Source organism: Sapajus apella, unplaced genomic scaffold, assembly GCF_009761245.1.
Source record: "Sapajus apella isolate SASKATOON/1434 unplaced genomic scaffold, GSC_monkey_1.0 scaffold2, whole genome shotgun sequence".
NCBI classification, from domain to species: Eukaryota; Metazoa; Chordata; class Mammalia; order Primates; family Cebidae; genus Sapajus; species Sapajus apella.
Genome location: NW_022436942.1, coordinates 946,183 through 970,041, shown reverse-complemented (window position 1 = coordinate 970,041; position 23,859 = coordinate 946,183). Strand labels below are relative to the sequence as shown.

At 33.8% G+C, this 23,859-nt stretch overlaps 1 protein-coding gene across 14 annotated transcripts in view; it reads left to right on the top strand.

Moving 5' to 3' along the window:
• CCDC91 (coiled-coil domain containing 91) overlaps positions 1 to 23,859 on the top strand; it is a 387,119-nt gene that overhangs the window by 128,881 nt on the left and 234,379 nt on the right. For all 14 annotated transcript variants that reach the window (XM_032283654.1, XM_032283609.1, XM_032283642.1 and 11 more), the window contains 2 exons: positions 838 to 1,041; positions 1,750 to 1,854. In XM_032283654.1, the coding sequence (XP_032139545.1) occupies positions 838 to 1,041; positions 1,750 to 1,854 (309 nt within the window). The remainder of the gene's footprint in view (positions 1 to 837; positions 1,042 to 1,749; positions 1,855 to 23,859) is intronic.

The window sequence follows — 23,859 nt, the reverse complement described above, 5'->3', positions numbered from 1 at the left end:
AAAAGAAGTATTTCTGCAATAGGTTTTCTAATTTTGATGCTAATACTTAGAAATCAATAAACTAGATATGTTTGTTTTGTGACACAATTGTACAATATTTAAGTAGCCTTAGTTACCAAATTATGATTCGAGTATCTCATTTATTAAAATTTATTTGGCTTTGCATTCCAAATCTTGAACTACAAAAGGGAAAATAATACAAAAAAGAATAAGTGTGTGTCTTTTCAGTGACTCTTATCACACATTTTCAGGGATTCAAGCAACTATTTCAATTTTAGAGTAAAAACCAAAAAGATAGCCGTTACAATGTTTATTCATTCAAATAATTTTTAAACCAAGCATTTGTGCTAGCTGCTGGAGGTAGTGCCAATTTCTAAAGTGCTGTACACAATTTTGAGTCACCTGTTAATTTTGTGAGAAAGTGATTATCAATAGAGGTCATTGATAAATTGCAAATTTTGATTTATAGTTCAAAATATAAACAAATTCTATGTCGGTGTATAAATTTAAGAACCGTTAACCAGATATGTCTATCCTTACTCATACATTTTTAAACATAGGAAAAAGTTTTAAGCTTTTTAGTGCATTGCTAGCAAAATAATGAATATTTTAGATTTTAAAATTAAGAGGAAATTTTGTTTCTTACAGCAAAGATCGAATTGTAACAGTTTGAGGTCTTCTTTTGATTTACTTAAAGGGTGAAATAATTTCAGAACCTTTTCAACAACTTAATTTCCAAATGTGGTTTCTAGTGCCCTTTGGATGTTTTCATTATTGGTATAGTGTAAACTTTCCTCTCTTGTATTTCTTTCTTTCTTTTTTTTTAATGTGGTTTAGATTCAACAATCACCACACACTCATCTGGATATCTCACTTTTTCCATTGGGTTTAAACGATGAAAAAAGTAATGGAACAATTGCCCTTGTGGATGATTGTGAGGATCCGGGAGCCAATGTATCTAACATACAACTTCGGCAAAAAATTTCAAGTCTGGAGATTAAACTCAAAGTATCTGAAGAAGAAAAACAGAGAATTAAAAAGGTATATTTGCGTTTGCCTGAGAAATGTTTGAATTGCAAATATTAGAAATTTGATATAATCTCAAACTCTGCCTAAAAACTCATCAGAGGAAGAAGATACCTTTCTCCCTTGGCGGTAGGTTTAAAACAGTCATGAGCTTATCACTTGGAAAAGCCTTTGATAAGAAATATATTTTACATATGTACTTTTAAAGATATGAATATCTTTTACTAGATTTTTTCCTCTATGGCTTCTTTTTTGGTTTATTTTTATTTACTTTGAAAGTAGATAATGTTGTATTTCTTATGAATAGGTGAAATTTTGCAACATTAACTTCTCCCTATAGGAAGTCAGGCATCATGGGATATTTGACAAGAGTACTTAGGTATACAGCCATTTTAGTAAATTCTTTACTTACGCTTTCTTCCCTGTGAATATATCTATGAAAAGAGCTTAGCGAATTTATAGAAAGTGTATGTAGAGATCAATTATGTTGATGAAATTAGTTTAGATGCTCATATTCATTTATTGGAATGAGTAATTGTTATGTCCATGTTTGATATTGGCCTAGAAATTAGAATGAAGTATAACAGTTACAATATTGTTAGATTTTAAACCATACCTCCCGTGGATTTGTTCTCAGATAAATGTTTTCTGATATGTTCATTGAAAAAACTAAGTTTTATGCCATTAAATATTACAAAGCTTGTATTTGGATTTTTCTTTTAGGATGTGGAATCATTGATGGAAAAGCATAATGTTTTAGAAAAAGGCTTTCTAAAAGAAAAAGAGCAAGAAGCCATTTCTTTTCAAGATAGTTACAAAGAACTTCAGGTAAGCTGATTGAACTTAAAATTTAAAATGTAAGCCCTTTTGATGAAGCATGTTACTATAATTTCAAAAAGCACATAATGAGTATCTTATGAAGAATCAGATACTTGCTTAAATATGTAAAGCTGACCAACATGGTTTGAAATAATGAAGATGGCCATTTTGAAAAGTATGAGTCTGTGAGCAGCCCTGAGGATTTGTAGTTTGAGGCTCAAACAATTTGGTGATAAATACTGTTTCTGATGGATACATTTTGGGAACTGATTATTCTAATTTTTGTTATAATAATTACATTTGAATTACATTTAGAATCCTGTAATCCAGAATTGAGATATTTAACTTTTTAAATAAATTGTCTCCTTGCTTCTTCCTAAATTTCCTTATTTCCTCTACAATCTTCCTTAACTCAGTAAATGGCAACTCCATGTTTCTAATTGCTAAGACCAAAACCTACTCATTCCTTTTTGTACTTACTCAATATCTGTTTCTTTAGCAGGATTTGTTGGCTATACCTTCAGAATATCCAGATTTCAACCATTTATCATCACGGTCACTGCTATCAACCTATTGTATATTATCATTACTTCTCTCTTGGAATACTAAAGTATCTTCTAACTAATATTTTTGTCATTGCCCATGTGCAGACAATTCCCCCATTGCAGCCACTGTGATCTGATTGAAACTTAAAGCTGGTCGTTGTCATTCTTCTGTTCCAAAACTTTCAGTGGCTTCCCATCTGACCTACACTAAAAGCCAGGTCCTTAAACTGTGTTCTCTTAAGTCCCTTCTTCCTCTCCTTTCCTTGCCTCTTTTTCCTCAATCATTTTTCTTTTTTCTAATGTCTGGAGTACTCAGATTCCATCAGATACTGCATGGTTTTCTTTATAGCCTTCACGTCTCTGTTCAAGTATTACCTTATAAGACAGGCCTTTCCAAACAATGCTGACATCCTTTCCATCCACCTTATCATAGCCTGCTTTATTTTTATTCCTAGCACCTTTTACATTATATACTTACTTGTTGATTTGCCTGGATCACTGTAATAGTCTCCTAAGTGGTCTTCTAGCTCCCACCCTTGTTCTTTTCTTTAATGAGTTTTTAATTCAACAGGTAGGAGTAGTGTTTTAAAAATATAACTCAAATCATATCCCAGACTCAATTCCTATTTTCTTTCCAAAATAAATTTTCAGGCTTCTCCAGTTTACTCTCAGATATTTATTTACACCAAGCTTTACAATAAAGTATAGAAGAACGTGTGAGTACATGTGGGAAGGGACATTCTTTGCCTATTAGAGGGATATAGTCCATGATTTCTGCCTGGAATGCTGTTCCTCCTATGGATTAGTTTTTAAAAAATACAAAACTTGGAAATAAGGTAAAATGCAGGCAGTGGGTCTTTTCAGCGCCTGTGATGACATTGTTTAATGTGCCTACCTCAGGAGTACTTAGGAGAATGTACTTTATTTGATTCACTGTTTACTGTTGAATAAAAGTCTCAGATGTAGTGAAGTTACATATTAATTTATAGATTTTTTTTGTCCCCGGAAGAGATGCAAATAATTCTGTTAGAAAAGATAACTTCAAACAATATAATTACCCTGTAGGATATTAACAAGTTTTGTCTCTAACCTAGTGCTTTTAGTCTAACACTCCATGCTGTTAAATTTCCTGTATAAATCCTGTTCTTCAAATGCTGCTTGAACCAGGCTTAATATCTCATTCATTCAGTCTTAAGGTAAATGATTAATTTATTAGTAAATGAACAGAATAAATCTTTGGTATATCTTCAATTTGTATTTGCATGAGTCAGATTAACTTTTTGAAAATTATACTTTAATAGCTCTCGCTGAATTCTGGGCTTCCTTCTGATACTTGCTCAAATGCTACTCTTGTGGAGGTGTTTCTTCTTTTTTTTTTTTTCAGATGGACTCTCGGTTGCTAATGGTGTGATCTTGGCTCACTACAACTTCTGACTCCCTGGTTCAAGCAGTTCTCCTGCCCTCAGCCTCCCGAGTAGCTGGGATTACAGGCATGCGCCAACATGCCTGGCTAACTTTTGTATTTTTAGTAGAGATGGGATTTTACTATGTTGGTCAGGTTGGTCTCAAACTCCTGACCTTGTTATTTGCCCACCTCGGCCTCCTAAAGTGCTGGGATTACAGGCTTGAGCCACCGTGCCTGGCCTGTGGAGGCGTGTCTTAATCATGCTATGTAAAATAATGCCCTGTGCATGTGCTCAGCATTCCCTAGCCCTTTTTATTTTTTATTTTCTCATGCCACTTATTTCTACCTGTGATTTTATTTTGATTTATTTTCTGTCTTTTCTCCACTAAAGTGTGAGTTCCATGAGATCAAGAATTTTCCTTCCAAGTAGTACCTGGCATATAGTGCATGTTCAGTGAATACTGTTGAATGAATGAACGCATGAACTAATGTCATGCACCCTGCTCCCCAAGGACTAATTACTTTGTCTATAGCCACACTTACTGACCTCATCCTTGGAATTATGGTACTAATTAAAAGGCATAGTACTGAATAATGAGATAACTTTGTGTTCTTTTTTTTTTTTTTTTTGTCTCCATTGAATAACTTATTCTGGACCCTTTAATGAGACATACATCTTTGAAAATTCAGTTTTTTTCATCTATTAATGGGAACAGTAACATATCAGAGAGACTATGTAAGACCTAATATATAGCACTTTGGGTTTTTTATAGTAAGGACCAATATTAGTGCTATCTGGCATTCTCACTTCTTTTTCTATTAATAGTGATAATCTAGGAGTGATGACTTGAGTCTTCAAAGCTAGTACTCAATTCACAAAGTTCTTCCTTTTGTAGGACTCAGTACTTTCAAAGAAAACTTTTTTTCGGATGACTTCATTTTAGTACCAATAGGTTTCACTCTTCTTTTTATAGCATGGGAATGAAAGGGTAACTTATGGAGTGTTAAACACCTTGGCTAAATAAATTATAGAAAAATGTACTGGGAGATCTCATAGCCAAATTGAAGTTAAAGCAGGCGTACTGTTCAACTTATATTTCACCATACCATCTCTGAAGAAAGCATTTCTATCCTTAGTCCCTTCCATTCATTTGATGAGCCAATTATTTGTATTTTGTTTGGTTATTGTGTTTTTCAGTTTTACAATTTTCATTTGCTTCTCCTTCATATTTTCCATTTCATGCTGAAACTTTTTATTCTATTTCAAGCATGTTCATAATTCCTTGCTGAAGCATTTTCATTATGATTCCTTAAAATCCTTGTTAGAAAAGTATCATCTCAGTGTTAGTATTGATAGTATTTTCTTACCCAAGTTGAGATTTTCCTGATTCTTAGTATGATGAGTGATTTTTAATTATATCTTGTATATTTTAGGTATTTTGTATGACACCTTGGATCTTGTTTAAATCTTGTATTTTAGCAGGCCTCATCTGATACTTTATATGTTGGGAAAAGATAGATACCATTTTGTTAATGTCAGGTGCAAGTAAAATGACAAGTTTTTCACTTGGCCCCCTTTGACACTCTGGGTAGGAGGAATACCACCTTATTCCTGGGTTAAGGTGGGATTTCAGGATCCCCACAGGCTTTAGCAGTTGTGTCCCTGGCTGGGAGAGGGAGAGGCACCTTATTGCTGTTTCATGGCTGCCTTACCATGAGAGTAGGGGAGATCTTGTTACCTCTGGATAGTTATAAAAGTTCTGGCTTTCTGCTTGGCTTCCTCTGACACAGGAAAGGAGGGAGAGAGTGAGTCGTTTTTCTTTTGGATGGGGATAGAAGTTCTAAAACTGCCTTCACAACCACTTGGTTTTCTCTGATACCACATCAGAATCATCTATGGGCACTTCATTAGTTTCTGGGTGAGAGTGGAAATCTAGGTTCAGTGCTTGGCCTTTTGTGACAGAGGTGGTTTAAAAATAAAGGTGAAACTTGGAAATAAGGAAAAAGGTGAGCAGTGTGTCTTTTCAGTGTCCTATTGGGGACATTGTTTAATAGGCCTACACTACGACTATTTAGAAGAAAGTATTTTGTTTGAGTCATTGTTACTCTTGATTAAAAGTTTCAAAGGTAGGGCCATGTATTTTTTTTTTTTTTTTTTTCATTATATTTGGCTGGTGTAGGGTACTTGTCTAAAAGCTTTCTGTCTTGCTAGATTGTGCCTTTTATGGCCCTTTTGCTACAGAGGATTGGCTTTTATTGGGACCTTTGTGCCTATTGGTGTTTCCTGGGCTGGCCATTCTACTCCCCAGTTTGGGATGTATGAGGCTAAAAGAAAACTCACAGACCTCACTGCTTTGTCACCCCTTGGATTCCCAGGTCCCTAGTTGGTCGGCCTTCTCTTTTCATTCCAGAGTTTTCTTATATTTGTTTTAATAAAATGCCCAAACTTTTTAGCTGTAATTATTGAAAATAGGGAGAAGTAGGATAGAAAGCAACCTTTTAAATTTTAGTTATTCTTTGTTGTAACTATATCAGGAAATTGATACCAAAGTTAAAATACATTAATTTGAAGCAGGTAACTTTGAGTTGGTTTTTTCGGGGAGTGGTGGGAACAGGTTAATCAGTGCTCATGGAGTCATTCTAGATAGAGGAAGGATGCATAAAAATATGGACAATTCAAAATGGGAGATAATACATAAATTTCTGTATCTGTTTTATATTGTTTGTACATATATATGTGTGTATGTTAGGTATTCTGAAAGTGTATTTTCAACAAAAATATTTACATTGTGTTGTAATGACCTGATTCAGAAAGAATTTAGAATCTTAGGCTTCCCTATTTGACCTTTCTGTAATCCAGTTCTTTCTGAGGGTATAAACTTCTTTCAAACTAGCACAAAGTTGTTTCTACCTAACACTTTCTTAGGAATAGGAAATGTGATTAAATTTGTGAGTGTCAAAGGAGCCTACTGTATGTTAAATATGTATAGGATGAAATATTAGCAAAGTGAGTTTTTAAATAGTGATATGATTTGGCTCTGTCCCCACCCAAATCTTATCTTGAATTGTTGCTTTCATAATTCCCACTTGTTGTTGGAGGGACCAGGTGGGAGATAGTTGAATTGTGGGGGTGTGTCTTTCTTGTGCCATTCTTGTGATAGTGAATGTCTCATGAGATCTGATAGTTTTATAAAGGGAAGTTTCCCTGAATAAGTTCTCTTCTCTTGTCTGCTGCCATGTGAGATATGCCTTTTACCTTCCATCATGATTGTCAGGCTTCCTCAGTCACTTGGAACTGTGAGTTTGTTAAACCACTTTCTTTTATAAATTGCCCAGTCTCAGGTATGTCTTTACCAGCAGTGTGAAAATGGACTAATACAAACGGTGAATATATATTAAATTTCTTCTTTAGATTTGTGGTCTGCCAGTCATCCTTCAGATAATTGGGTCTTATTTATGATATATTTTCTGTAGATTATGGCAATTTTTAAATATTAAGATATCTAACATACAGGTCTTCTAAATGTTTGTGGAACTTAATAAAATGAAAAGAGTTCTTTTATTAATGATGACAGGAACAATATACTGGTGCCTGCATCTCTGTGGTATTGTAAATAAAGCAAAACATTTAGGAGTCCAATAAGATAACACTAGATTAAATTAGCTGAGAAGTCCTTCTCCTTAAGAAATGTTAGTATGTGTATGTATTTCTAAAAATATTTATTCTGGAAAATGTGGACAATATAGAAAAAGGAAAACAAAATTTATAGCTGAAATAAATGGAAAATTTATTTCAGGAAAATTTATTTCTTTCCTTACCATGAAAATTCTAAATATTTTCACCTGATTACAGAATACTGAGCTCTGAATTTTTGATTTTGAAAAATTTACACCTCTACTTAGGCCGGGGTTTGGATGTATCTTTGTCAGAATTTTAGTCTGACAAGAGAAAGAATAATAAATAAATGGAATGTTTGTAAAACCTTTAAACAAACTTCTTAAAAACATCATTAATGGTTACAGAGAATTTGAACAGTGTTATTTTATGTGATATGGTCTAATTACCAGGATAGGTGGAGAGGTGTGAATGTGCCATAACAAAAGGAAATGAATACTGTGAACTTTGTAGTATAATGGGGGTGTGTGCTGTGTCCCCTTTTCCTGTTCTGTCCAGGGTGTGTAGCCTAACCAGAGGAAGAAAAGTGAGTCATGCTGCGTTTGTCAGAAATAGCTACTTAAAGGACTTTCATAAAACTTGAATAGAGAGCTCCTCATTTTAGTATAACTTGGATTACAGTCTTTTTTGTCTTCTTTCTCTGACTGCCATAACAAGTGGGTCAACACCTGTGACAAGCACTCAGGAAACTTGGCAGCCCATTAGATAGTACATATCCTCATGCTGCCACATTTTAAAAAATTCAGTTACCAGACACAGCTGGTTATAAAATTATTGTCTTTGATAGCTGTCAGTGTTGGTATCTATGGCTAGCTTTGGGAATTGTCTGTGTAAGCTTTTAAAGAGTGAACCTATTCTTTCACATTCTGTTTTCTATTGCAATGCCTCCTGGCTACAGCAGCTTGATTATTTGGCTTGAGAATTTAATTTAAAAAAAACCAATACTGTTTTATGAAAATAAAGTGTTTCAAAGGTCCTTAAATTTACCTAATAAATGGATTTTTACAGCCCCAGACTACTACTTACATTCTGTTGCTGATTTCACAGATTGTATTACTTAAGTACCGGTAAATATTAATCTCAATATTTTCATGTACCCTTTAAAAATAAGTACTAATCAGGTGTTGGACACTGGGCACTTGGCTAGAGGCTACTATAATAATTGTGCTTTATAAATTTGGTTAAGGGGTAGATTAGATCAGTTACTTGCTAACCCAAAATAGTTAGCTTGATAACATGGTATGTAGAGAATTTAGCAGTTATGCCCAGGTAACCCGAAATATAATTTGCGGTCTTATGTAGGATTGGAAAATATTGAGGGAAATACACATTAAGCATCGCTTGAAGACATTCTGTTTATTCACATATTTTTTGGCATGACTCAACACTCTGAACATGTATCTTTGTCAGGATTTTAGTCTGACAAAGGAAAGAATAATTATTAAATGGAATGTTGGTAAAAAATGAAGAAAAAGGATTTTATATTTTGGTTGATTTTACATGCATTTATTTTAGTAGTATATTTCAGATTAGATTTGATGTTGGAAAATGTATATATTTCTGTTATAGGCTTTATAAAAGGGGAATCACTGTAAGAGATGAATCATGGTGAGATACAGTATTTATTTCAAAGCTAGTTGAATAATGCAATTATTCAATCCATGGGTTAAATACAAAAATTTAGAAGACCTGTTTGTCAAACTATATTAGAATAATAAACATTGCCATTATCAGCATTTACATTCATTAATTTAAAACATGTCTATATAGTCTAGAAAAGTTTATTCAAAACAGATAGAATTATTTACATTAAAAGAGTGTCAGATGTGTGTGTGTGTGTGTGTGTGTGTGTGTGTGTTTATTTTTTGAGAAGAGTTTCCCTCTTCTTGCCAAGGCTGGAGTCAGTGGCACAATCTTGGCTCACTGCAGCGTTTGCCTCCTGAGTTCAAGCAATTCTCATGTCTCAGCCTCCCAAGCAGCTGGGATTACAGGCACCTGCCACCACACCCAGCTAAATTTTGTATTTTTAGTAGAGCTGGGGTTTAGCCATATTGGACTGGTTTTGGACTCCTGACCTCAGGTGATCATCCTGCCTTGGCCTCCCAAAGTGCTGGGATTACAGGTGTGAACTACTATGCCCAGCCTTGTATATATTTAAAAATAAGACTTTCAGGTCCAAGTAATAAACTTGAAAATATTGCTTTATACAGTAGTTTTCACAAATTTCTGCATTTATCTCTTTTGCTTCACTTACTTGGCGTCCTTAAATTTTAGAACAATAATCTTCGATCCTGGCTCACATTATAATTTCCAGGAAAATTTCAAAAAATGCTAAATTACTGCTCACACCAGTTAATTAATGTGTTCAAGTGATTCAAACATCAAAAACTGCATATTGTAAATAAAGGTATAAAGTGAAAAGTGTACACCTCATCCTGTGCTGCATCTACCTAGTTCATTTTTCCTCCAACAGGTAATTCCCTTTTTTTTTTTTTTTTTTTTTAGTGTGTGTGTGTGTGTGTGTGTGTGTGTGTATGTGATTTAATCCTTGTAGAGTATTTTATAATGCAAACCAAAGCTTGTGATAAATATACATATATCTTCTTCCTTCTAATTTAGATAATAGTGTAATAAATATACTTATTTATTTAGTTAAGATTATTTCTTGGAGGCCTTTCCACAGTGATTAATATAGAAATTCCTTATTCTTTCTATGAATATCTGAAATACATTATTTTCTTTTAGCATAAAACATTGCTGTTAAAGTCTAATACCAATGTAACTTTTTTCCAGTTTCTTGTTATATACTGGTTTTGGTTATTTTGGGTTGATTCCTCTAGGTTTTCATTATGAATTTTTAATATATGTAGTTTCAGTTCATTTACAGTTTTAAAAAGTTTTTACATTATAAATTAAATGTTTTATTCTCTGACTGTGTCTTCCTTATGGTGACTCCTGTTATTTGTGTGTTGGATAGTCTTTGTCTTCTACATTTGTCTTTACTTGACTCCTTTTTTATTGCTTCATTTCTTTTTGATATAAAATATGTTCCCCCTTTTATTCTTTAAGCATCATTTCTGAAATGATTTATTCTGTCATAATTCTTTTCTAAAATCTCTCACATTGTTTCTGAGTTTTTTTAACTTCACTTTATGTTTATTATTTTATCATTTTCTGACTATCTTCTAGCTCACTTTTGTATTGAGGTTTTTAATCTTTTTGTGCTATGCATTTTCTGCTATACTTATTTTCTGTAGGGCTGTCTTCTGTTTCTTCTTTTTCATATAATAGCATTGTGTAGAATTCAACTGATTTTTTTTTGTTTGTTTTAACGGAAATTAGTTCTCAAACTTCTTAAATGATTTTAAAATCCTGTGCTTGTCTGATTAAAAAATATGGTGACAACATTTTATAATTTTCTGACTTTATTTACTTCTTCCACTTTTATTTGACCCTCTTTTTCTTCTTTCTCTATTGTCTCTGGTTTGGTCAACTTGCATTTTCCCAGCAATTTATCCTCAGTGTGGGGCTTTATCTTGAAAGTATTTAGAGTTTTTTTGGGCCCATTGACATCTTACTGAGGACCACTTGTACTTACCTAAAATTGTGTAGACCTCTCTCAATTTCAGCTTCTGTTCTTATCTTGACATGCTGACCCCTCCAGTGAGTTTGTTAGCTATTTGAGTTCTCATGTCTATTTGATATCCTGTTGCTTTTATCTTTTTTCCTGCACAGACTCAGATGTCATACAGGTCTTGGGACTATTGATGGTTTGTCTTTACCTGTTCATATTTTGGCATTCAAAAAGGATATTATGAGATATAGATTTGTGATAGATATATCTCATTTTGTGGTTCTGTTTTTTTTTTTTTAAATGTGTCTGTGAGGGATTTTTGAGACATCTAAAAGCTATACCATTGCTAATACCATATTCTTAGTACCTTTACCTTTCCACTGGCTATTAAAGGGAATTATGTGTAGTGAGAAGGGTTAAACATATGCGTTCTCTGAGGATACTTGCTTTTTATGGAATTAGTAGTAGATTGAGTTTTCAATATCATGATAATAAAGCTGGAAGGAAAAGACCATGTTTTATTTATTTTTGTATACTATTAAGCACTTCTGGATGTCTATGTCTGAGAGAATTGTTGAAAAAAATGTTTGGAGAATTAAACTACTTGAAAAAAATCTTTAGTTTTAAAAATTTCACCTTCAGTTTTATAGAAAATTATTCATACATTTGCCTAAGAGCCATGAAATTTGACAAGCTTCATTTTTTATTTTTATTTTTTTGAGAAGATGATGAACTCGTTTTATGGCCATGTGTAGGGATGAGTGCAGTGATCACAAGCATATCTTTGATTCTGTGCACTGAAACATATAACTTCTATTTGTACCTTTTTAAAAAATCAGTATTTGCAGATACTGATTACGAACACCATTTCTCAAAAAAAAAAAACCCAGAAAACAAAATTAACTGGGCATGGATGGTGTGTGCACCTATTGTCCTAGATACTTGGGAGGCTGAGATGAGAGGATTTCTCGATCCCAGGAGTTTGAGGTTTCAGTGAGCTATGAATCACCACTGCATTCTAGCCTCGGTGACAGAGCCAGTACCTGTCTCCAAAAAAAAATTTTTTTTTCCAATTATTTGTTTCTGAATAACAGTAGCAATAAGAAAAGTAACTGACCTTTTAGTCTCAAGAAATGTTAAGAGCTGGAGGCATTTGTGAGAATTAACAATATAGGTGCAGTTTTTTGAAATTTTGTGCTGAATTTTTTTTTTTTTTTTTGAGATGGAGTCTCACTCTTTTGCCTGGGCTGTAGTCCAGTGGCACCGACTCAGCTCACTGCAACCTTTGCCTCCCAGGTTCAAGCAATTCTCCTGTCTCAGCCTCCTGAGTGGCTGGGATAACAGGCGCCTGCCACTGTGCCCAGATAATTTTTTTCTTTTTGTATTTTGAGTAGAGACGGGGTTTCACCATATTGGCCAGTCTGGTCTCGAACTCCTGACCTCGTAATTTGCTGGGCTCGGCCTCCCAAAGTGCTGGGGTTACACGCATGAGCCACTGCGCCTGGCTGTTCTTGCTTTTATTTTGAAGGGCTTATGTCGTTTTCTTATCCCTGTTCTAATAATTCAGAAAGTTAAGTTGTCAGTTTATTTATTAGAACTAAATGGAACAGTTTTGAAGTCATTGGGAGAATATCATTTTCAAAATCTACAAATCAATTGATCCTAGTGAGAATGTTTTTCCTCCTCCTTGCTGCATTAGTCATCATCTATAATAGTAGACATTTAAAGTAGATGTTAGTATTTGTTCAATCCCAAGATGACATAGATGTTTAAGGAATGCCATCAATTTAATGATAGGTTTTGAGGGGCAGAAAAGACTAAATTATATTTTAAGACCACCTAATTCATAAATCTTAAGATGTGAAGAAATATGCATCTTAGACTTGACTTGGTAAGTAAAATGAGCTTTTCTGTTCCAAATATTTTTCAATATATTTAGAATTTGTAAATAGTTTGGAAATTTAACATATTTTTAAAAGAAAAATCAAGTAAGCTGTTTTGGTGAGTTTAAGCAAATTTCAAATATTTTAGCACATAGAAAATAAAAATTTTTATCTTCTAAATGTAAAAATAGTTCCATGATCTAAGCAAATTGGCATCATTAAACAGATTTGCAGCAAAAAAAGGTATGAATGCAAATAAGAGGGATTAACAGTCCACTTTAAATTTAGGTGCTTAGGTTCTCATGCTTCTGCATGAAGACTCTCCAGCAAATATCTATTCTGTCAGCAATAAGTGCACCTTGAATAAACCTCATTGGCTATGATACTGCCATTTGTGCAAAGTCAAGCATTTATTCTAAATACAGTTGTCCCTTAGAATCTGTGAGGGATTCATTGGGTACCCAAATCCACAAATGCTCAAGTCCCTGGTATAAAATGGTGTAGTATTTGCATATAACCTGTGCACATCCTCTTGCACACTTTAAATCATATCTAGATTTGTTATGATACCTAATGCAATGTAAGTGCTATGTAAATTTTTGTTATATTGTGTTATTTAGGGAATAATAAGAGAAAAAGTTTATATATGTTGCAATTCATTTCTTCTGAATACTTTTTTACCCCCAGTTGGTTAAATCCCTGGATACAGAATCTACAGATGCAGAGGGCTGACTGTATTCATTGGTCTTACAATTTTTACTCATTTATAATTGTGAGAGAGTCAAGGCTGGTTGCTTAATCTTCATATTTTCTTGCAAAGTTAGATGGTACATGACCTCTTTTGATCTATACTAATGCTAAGGTTTATATGAATACATTTCAGAAATGTCATACAATTATAATTGATACCTTTTCTATGACATTGCCTGATCTCTTTTCTTATAAATTTAAGAACCCTTTAACATTGTCTTTTCAGGAACATATAATTTGGTAGAATATGATTTTAATGTTTATTTATGGTTACTCCATGTGCTATTAGGTTGTTTATAAGTACATTTATCACTTTAGAGCGATATGTTTTATCTTCTTTACTAGATAGTAAATTACCCAAGGAACATTCCCAGATGGCACAGACTTTTTTTTTTTGTGTACTCAGTAAATGTTTTTGAGAAGTGCTTAGTGGGGTTGTTTTTTTTTTTTTTTTTTTTTTTTTGGTGTGTGTATATGCATGATGGCAATGCCACAAAATAGGAAAACATGGACTTACAATGTGGCTAAGCCTCATCCTCATGCAGTGGTGAAGCAAACCTGTTATTTTTGAATATTCTGTGTATTTACCATATTTCCCTACTTATCTGAGGTCAGACTTTGACCTCAACCATTCTACAACAAAGCCACAGACCTTACCAGTAAATGAAGACTAGTTTGAAGCAAATTCTTATAAAATCAAATGCATTTTATTTGGCAGGTAATTTACGTAAGTCATAGTCACTCAACCAGACAGTTGCATATAAAGGAAAAAAAGATACATTTGCTCATAGTAGCCAGAAAACAATGTCGAAGGAGAAGACATATTCAGAGTTTGGAAATCTGAGAAAATCTTGGTAATGGTTAGGTGGCTCCCAGGGTGTTTGTTTTTTTTATATTCATTTGCTGAATTTTGAATTTTGGACTTTTCTCAAGTATAAGCGATTTAAGGGATATTGCTATGTATTGCTAAGAGTTGAAAAGCTGTACTCTCCTTTTCTCTTTGAATGTTTACTAGTTGAGAAGGCTGTATGTGTTTATATATTCTGTTTGAGGGAAGAAGGACATTGCGGTTTTGAAAGTACTAGGTAAGAACTCTAGTATGTAAAACTGTTTAACAGTGCAGAGAATGGTGTCTTGAATGGAAGCATGCTGTTGTATAATAAGTGCTATTTGAGTATTTTTTTGGTTGGGTTAGTTTGTTCGTTGCTACTTCATTGTTATTATTTAGCTCTCTCTTTCAATGCCACTTGCTGAGACAGCATTTTTCTCATACTTCTGGCCAAAGTAGTAACTTCCCCATATCTCACTCCTTTTTATTTTCTTCAAAATTTAGCTGAATCATACTTATTTATATAGTTATTCTTTGGCTGTTACTCTTTCCTCCCAGAATATAAGTTCCTAGTGGGATAAATTTTTTTATTTAACCATGATATTGTCAACTCCTAGAATAGTGCCTTGCACATTAAAAAAAAAAAATGTTGATTGACTGAAATGTATGGTTTGTAGACTGCTACAGAGTGAATTGTTTCCCCCTAAAATCCATACGTTGATGCTCTCATCCCTATTTTGATGGTATCTGGAGATGAGGCCTCTGGAGAAAATTAGGTTTAGATGAAGTCATTAGGATGGGGTCCTCATCATGGAAATAGTACACTTATAATAAGAATGGACACCAGAGAACTTGTTCTCTCTGTCTCTGCCTAGTGGGGACACAGTGTGAAGGTAGCTGTTCTACAAGCCACGAAGAAAGCTATTACTGGAAAATGATCATTGTGACCTTGATCTTGGGCTTCTAGCATCCAGAATTGTGAAAAAATAATTTTTTTGTCATTTAAGCTACCTAGTCTATGTTATTTTGTTATATTAGCCTGAGCAATCTAAGACAGAGTATAGATGTTTTATATTTAAAGCTATAGTGTATTATATCATTATATATCATATACTGCATTACTATCTGTATAGTGATGTAATACACTATAGCTTTAATTTAATATGGAGGATGTTTTTGGGATACAAGCATTAGAAGCATTTATTTTCTTTTAAGCTAAGAAATGACTTCTACCCTATTAAATAATATTTTCTAGGAAAATACTGAATTTACTTTTAGCTATAGATACAGTGTAGAAAGCATTCTAATTGTGGAAAATAGATGTGATTATGTTGCCTACTCCACCTGCATCTAAAATTACAGGATAGGGGTCAAGGACTTTCGCATGTTAAAGCAGCATGTGAAATCACAGAGTGATGAAACCTGCAGAATCTGAAAAAAGCACCCTTCATGGCAAACACTAACCTGCTCTTTACTGCATAGGAATTTATGAATGTGGCTCCAGTCCTTCTCCTGCTTTAAGACATTACCAGTGACCTCACACATTTAAAAAATCATTGGCTTCTTCTTTTGCTTTTAATTTCATGAAACCTTTCTTACCTATCATTTCAGACTTTTTTCCCACTTGGTTTTTTAAGTTTCTCCCATTTTGTTGTAGTTTCTTATTCCCAAGTAATAAATTTCCATTTCTTTTTACTATGTGTGTATTTTCTATGTGTCTAAATATACCTTCTCTGCTTCCTTATTTTTTCTCTGCCATATAAAATTTTTTTTTAAATTGCATTTTAGGTTTAGGGGTACGTGTGAAGAACATGCAAAATTGTTGCATAGGTACACACATGGCAACGTGATTTGCTGCGTTCCACCCCTTCACCTGTATCTGGCATTTCTCTCCATGCTCTCTCTCCCCAACTCCCCAACCCCCGCTGTCCCTCCCCTATTTCCCCCCAACAGACCTCAGTTTGTGATGCTCCCCTCCTTGTGTCCATGTGTTCTCATTGTTCAACACCCGCCTGTGAGTGAGAACATGCAGTGTTTGAATTTCTGTTCTCGTGTCAGTTTGCTGAGAATGATGGTTTCCAGGTTCATCCATGTCTCTACAAAGGACAAGAACTCATCATTTTTGATGGCTGCATAATATTCCATGGTGTATATGTGCCACATTTTCCCTATCCAGTCTATCATCAATGAGCATTTGGATTGGTTCCAAGTCTTTGCTATTGTAAACAGTGCTGCAATGAACGTTCGTGTGCATGTGTCCTTATAGTAGAACGATTTATAATCCTTTGGATATATACCCAGTAATGGGATTGCTGGGTCAAATAGAATTTCTGTTTCTAGGTCCTTGAGGAATCGCCACACTGTCTTCCACAATGGTTGAACTAATTTACACTCCCACCAACAGTGTAAAAGTGTTCCTATTTCTCCATATCCTCTCCAGCATCTGTTGTCTCCAGATTTTTTAATGATCACCATTCTAACTGGCATGAGATGGTATCTCAATGTAGTTTTGATTTGCATTTCTCTAAAGACCAGTGATGATGAGCATTTTTCCATGTTTGTTGGCCTCATAGATGTCTTCTTTTGAAGAGTGTCTGTTCATATCCTTCACCCACTTTTGAATGGGCTTGTTTTTTTCTTATAAATCTGTTTTAGTTCTTTGTAAATTCTGGATATCAGCTCTTTGTCAGATGGGTAGACTGCAAACATTTTTTCCCATTCTGTTGATTGCCAATTCACTCTAATGACTGTTTCTTTTGCCGTGCAGAAGCTGTGGAGTTTGATTAGGTCCCATTTGTCTATTTTGGCTTTTGTTGCCTGCCATATAATTTTTTTGATGTTTTTCTTAAAAAACAATTTTTCTAGTAATATAGTCTAGTAAACATTTCAAATATAGAAATCCATAACTTAGTAAAAAATGCCTATAATTTCATCCCTTATGGATAACTTTTAGACACATGCTTTTAATTTGTCCTTCAGAATATTGTGCATATCTATACTTTTACCAGGAACTCTGTGAGAGTGCTCAATTTACCATACCCTGGCCTACTGGATATTGCCAGACTCTTAATGTGCAATTAGGGAAGTAAAATATAACTTTTGATATTTTAATTTTTATTTTCTTATTAGTATGTTAGATTTTTTTCATATGGCTATTGGTCATTTTTCCCCTACATATCCTATATCTCCATTTCTAATTTAAAAAATTAGGTTTATCTTAAGTGATTTGTAAGCACCTTTATATATATCAGGATTATTTACATTTTGTCATATATTATGGGATATTTTTCTGGTTTATTTTTTATGTTAATGATAGCTTTTACTGCAGCGAATTTTAAAAAGGTAGGTTCGTCTCAAGAGTTTTTGTTTAGAAAATATTTGGTCATGTTTAATTCCAGTCATTTTGTAGTTTCAGTTTACATTAAACTTTTGATCTATCTGGACTTTTATTGACAGAGTAAGGTAGAGTCTAATTACTCCTTTCCCCACACTGTTTGCTTGTTGCCCTGTCAGTATTTGTAAAGCAGTTACTCTTGTCCCTTCTTATTTGGAATGCATCTTTGCCATATACTGAATTTCCATATATACTTAGATATATTCTGGATTTGATTTCCATTTCTGTTGATATGTGTCTGTGTATTCCTGTGGCAGTACCATCTACATTATTGTTTTATTGCACATTTAGAGATTTGCTAGGGCTATGCTTCCTTAACTATTCTTGCCTATTACTTGTAACAGTTGAATTTAATAATTTAATCAGGTTTATTTTTTAAAACCATGTTGTCATTTTGATAGTAATTTTGTTAAATTCTTAGATTTATAGATGCAAAATTGGCATTCTATATTTTTAATCTTTCTGTTTAATAATAAGATATGTTTCTTGTGGCTGTACATGGTGCCTCACACTTGTAGTCACAATACTTCGGGAAGCTGAGGCAAGTGGATCCCTTCTAGTCAGAAGTTGGAGGCTGCACTGATTTGATTACACCGCTGTATTACAGGCTGGCTGACAGAACCAGACTCCATCTCTTAAGAAAAAAAAAAAAATCCATTTATTTCAGTCCCATTAAATATCTTTAAATTGAGTTTTATGACTATCTTCTTAGAGCCCTTGACATTTATTAACTTGTTCCCAAAAATTTTAAGAGCTTTTGTTTGCTTTACCTGTAGAGAGATACTCCTTATTTAGAAATCAAATTTCTTGTAATCTTTTCCTGGTTTTCAGTCTGGAGGGCTACAAATCTTTTGAGCACCTAAAATTGCTCTCAATTTTGTGCTTGAATTCACTGTAACAAACTGGGACACTTGTACTTTCCCAGGAACTATGTCAGACAATGAAAACACAAACATGTAAACTCACTGGGATAATAATGAGTGAATGAAATGTAAGCAATTGCCATACAGTCTGATAAGGTTTCTAATGGAGATAGTTTCCAAATAAGGAAGATCACAAACGAAGGGGAAATCATTAGAGTTTAGATTCAGAATATAAATAGGTCTTTGCCAAATAGTCAGGTGGGGAGGGTAGCTTCTTCTAGAAAGAGTGGCATATGCAAGTCCTGCATTTGTGAAATAACATGACCTGTGTAAAAAAACTGCTAGTACTGGAGTTTCAGTGGTGAGGGATATTGGTATGTCAGCCTAGGAAGTGAGGGGAAGGCATTTTGTAGCTGAATCTGAAAAGATTGTTAGAAGCTGTCAAAATGTTTTTAGCAGTTGAATAACACTGAATGTACTTGCATTTTGGAAAGATAATTCTTGCAGTTGATATGGATGAGTTGAAGGGACATGAGAAAAAGAGACCTTTTTAGAGTCTGCTGCATTAGTCCAAGAGAAATATGATGGAGATCTTAATGAAGTGGGGAAATACAAATAAAGATGGAGAAGCAATGTTTGAAGGATATTTAGGCAGAAAATTTAATAACCTGGGGGTGAGAAAGAGGAAAGAATCTAGAATGGCATGAACTGAGATTTGTGAAATTCTTCATACCCTAATTTGTAAAATTTCCTTGTGAAACTTAAAAAGCATGGTTCACAAAAGTAATGATAGTTTCTTTTACTCTATAGCAAATTAATAGCAGCAAAGTGGGGTAGGAGACTGTCAAGAGGTGGGCAAATAACTGTTATGTGCATTAAATCTTCTCTTCCTCAGTCTCTTTCAAAACATTAACATTTTTTCCCTTAGCAATGCCATTGCCGTAGCCTAGGGAGCAATCACCTTTCACTCAGATTACTGTAATTTTGCCTTCCTTGAATCCAGTATCCATGCTGAAGCCAGACAAAGCTGATCATTTTATTCTCTGGCTTAAAACTCTTCAGTGGTTTTTCTCTTTTCCTTAGGATTAAGGCCAACTTTTGAAAATACCTTACAAGGTTTCATTTTCCTTACTTGTAAAATAATAATAATAATAATAATACTTTTTGAGTTATTATGAAGATTAAGTTAGCTCATGTTCTGAAGTGGACAATGCCTGGCACACAACACTGTTACAAATGTTTGCTCATGTTATTTTTATTGTTTGTTTAGTATCTTACTGCCCATCCCATTTAGACTGTAAGATCCATAAGGTTTGAAATGTCTTTGTTTTGCTATGATGTTCTCAGTATTTAGCACAGAATATATTAATGTTAAATATTAAATGTATAGCACTTCATAATTTTTTAAATGAATGTAATTTGGAATCATAATAATGAAGCATTCAAAAGCTCTAAAGTGGAGACAGGATGTACTATTTGTTATAGTATAATAGGATAATGAATTTTCACAGTATTCTGTGTTGCTAAGAAAAACAATTGCATCCAGTTGCTTTTGTCATAAGACAGCAGCTCTGAAATGTTTTTATTTTTTGAAAAAAGATGTTAGATAAATCAGGAATAACATAAAAGTAATTGAATATATGCAAATAGAAAAGGAAAACAATGGTAGTGTTGGGTTATTAACTAAAATTAATAGATACCATCGGTGATTTTTTTATGTAAGAAAAAGTTGGTCTACTAAGAGGTTTGAATGTACTTTTTCTCCTGAAATGGTTGAGAAACAATTTTATTCATATTTATTCATCCAACAAAAATTTAAAAGATACCTTCTGTGTTCCAAGTCCTATTTTGGCTGATTGTGATACATTAATGGCAAAACAACAAAAATCACTGTTTATGGAGTTTAGAGAGACAGTGTTTAATAAACATAAAAATAAGTTAATTTTAAAGTGAATAAGTGATGAAAATTATAGCAAAATAAGGAATATATTGTGAGTACTGGAATGGAGGAGAGTGTGTTACAATTTTAAATGAAGTGATCAGGATTTTATTTAAAAAATGACTTTAAAGCAAAGAGTTGAAGATGGCAAGGAGAGATGACTTTAGGCATAAGAAACAGCCAATATGCTGTGGATTAGGAGTCTATTAAACCAGTGTTGCTGAAGCAGAATGAATGAGAGGAAAGTATAGTGGGAGGTGAAGTTATTTAATGATAGAGGTAGGGTAAGGGGGTGGGGAGGGCTTAATTATTTTGACTTCTATCTAGGAAATATTTTAATTTTACATTAAATAATCAAATTATGTTTAAACAGTATGCTATAGTAAGAGGAACCATAGGAAATAAAAAATTTTATATTCTGCAAGATATTTGATAACAAGTATATTCCTTGCAAATAAAACCTGATCAGCAAAACTAACACTCTTTATTCCTTTATAGTTGATGCAGATATGCCTGGACATACACTTTGCTTCCAAAAAAAAAATCTTTTTGTCTAAGAGATATTTGTGGCAATCTGTATTTTTTCCCTCCAGTGGACCCCTCATTTGTTCTCCTTGCCATTGTATACATGATGTTGAGATTCTGCGTAGAAGTAAGACACAAGTCCACATTTATTCCATTATTCCACTGCAATTGTGAGACATTGCTGTGGCTGAAAGTAGGATTAGTTTTTGAGCGAGACTAAATTTTTTGGACCACTTGGGATACTTATTATACATCTTTTGTAGACTTATAGCAGATTTGATGTTTGAATGATTTTTAAAGCTATTTTCTGATACAACTTTAAAGCTCCATTCTATTTATAGAAAACTCCACAGCTAATTAAAAAAAAAAAAAACAAATGATGATAAATGAAACAGGCTTTATTGTAAGCAGAATTCAAAGTGTTACTGACAAAGCATTTCCCCCCAAAAATGGGTCTTTCTCTGTTCAGTGCCATAAAGCCGATACACAAAACTGAAGGTGAACAACAAACAGTGAAGGTTTTGATATGGTGGAATTGAGAAGCAGGAGGTTGGCTCATAAATCAGCTTCTCAGCTCATGAGAGCCAGAAAGTCACAGATACAGAGCATCTTTAATGAAGGAGTTGGGCATTAAAAGTAAGGAAAAGGATATTCATGTATTTTCTGGAAATGGGCAGAGAACTTCTCGAAACCAGAGTGCTACCTTTTTGTCCTTTTAGGGTTTCTAAAAGGACATAGTGATACAGGAGTTAAAAAGAAATTATTTAGGCAGATAGGGAGGGTAACAAAATCCTCATTTCCTTTTAATGAAAAGCAGCTTCCAAATCATCTTCTTTTCTAGCAGAGCAGTCTGTGAAATTGAGCAGCAGTCATAGACAAGTTGGAAGCTTGCACAGGTGAATGCATGTTCAACATGGCAGCTCCATCTTCCCTTTTCCTTGCCAACCATGTATACAGTAAGTGGCAGACAACATGGTGCTGCTGGCCAAGTAGAGAATTCATTTGTATAATAAAAAGATTAGGGTGGGGTGGCCATGTTCCTTGTACTATCTAAATGTCACAACTGGTCCAACCAATCTTTGGGCCCTATGTAAATCAGACACTGCCTCCTCAAGCCAGTCTATAAAAGCCCATGCACTTTACTGTGGGCCAGAAGTCTCAGAGGAGAGAGAGAGCTATTTTCTGGTCTTTCTTTTGCCTATTAAACCTCTGTTCCTAAACCCATTTCTTGTGTGTCTGCATCCTCAATTCCCTTGGTGTGAAACAATGAACCTTGGGTATTTACACCAGATAGTGACACCACTTCACTAGTGATTGTCAACTGTCCTAGCACTGGTGTGAGTGTCATTTAATGTGGAAATTAGGTTATAATGAAGTTAGAAGTTCTTCAGAGGCCAGATGAGCTGCCATGTTGAATCCCACCAGTCTTAGCTGGTTTGATCATAATAGGGAACTTCTGACCTCAGGCATTTGTTTTCTAAAGATAAGCAGAGTTAAGGTGAGATAGGAATTCACATAGGTAGAACCCATAGGCATTATGCTGGGTAACTAAAAGATGCCCCTAGATCCTTGGTAACATAGGGGTACTCTGTTAATTTAACTTTTAAATTTCTTTGCCTTTCAGGGTATCATAATTTATTTGATGTTTGTATGGCTGTCCACCTCTCTAAGAATATAGGAAAAATTGAGTCTTAGATATATTGTCATCTACCTTACATTGTTATCTAGAGAAAGGTATTTGAACTACATTTCAACTCTGATTTCCATAGCAGCTGTTTGTAGCTTTGGTTGTTTTCTGTATGCTAAATATATTGTGTTTATTGTGTTTTTTCCATTTATGTATTTGCAGCTAATTTGTCTGCATGAAAGTTTTGGATGTCTTTTGTGATTTTTCAATATCAAAGTAGAAAATTATAAATTAAAAAAATTAGAATCAGTGACTATACACATAGAATGGAATATTGAGGCCAAGAGAAAAATAAGTATTTAATTTTTTTCAAAATATTTATTGAAACTGAACTGCAGGTTTTATTCTCAGATTGCTAGTTTAGAAAGAGCAACATAATAATTTGTAAGGAAAAGCTGAATCCTTGCGTAATAGAAGTTGTATAAACATTTCATAGAATTTGCAGTAATGATCCCTTAAAATTTGGTAAAGTGCTTGTGCATAACAGCAGTAGAGTTGTTAAGATGTAGTAAGAGAATATAAAACTTTCCTCTACCCATAATGATGTTCTGTTGTTCATTTTATGAGAGAGGCATCACATTTTCCAAATGGCATGACTAAAAGGAATTATTATTTTTTTATAAACATGTTAGATATAAGCAGATGCGAATTTTTTTTCTTAACTCCTTTTTTGTTTATAAACTGAACATATTTATAATCTTTTTTTAAGGCTACTTAGCTATAAGATATTTTTTGAAAATAGATTGCTTATCATAAGGAACAGTTTGAGTCAGTAGCTTGAAGGTAGGAGGTAAATGATAAACTTGAGACAATGGAAGAGAAATGAGAACCAATGGTGTTTGGAGAAAAATTGTAAACCATTTCCACTAACTTCATAAAATTTTTCTTTTGAAAATAAAAATGCATTTTTCATACCTGGACTCTGCATATGGTTTTGAATGGAA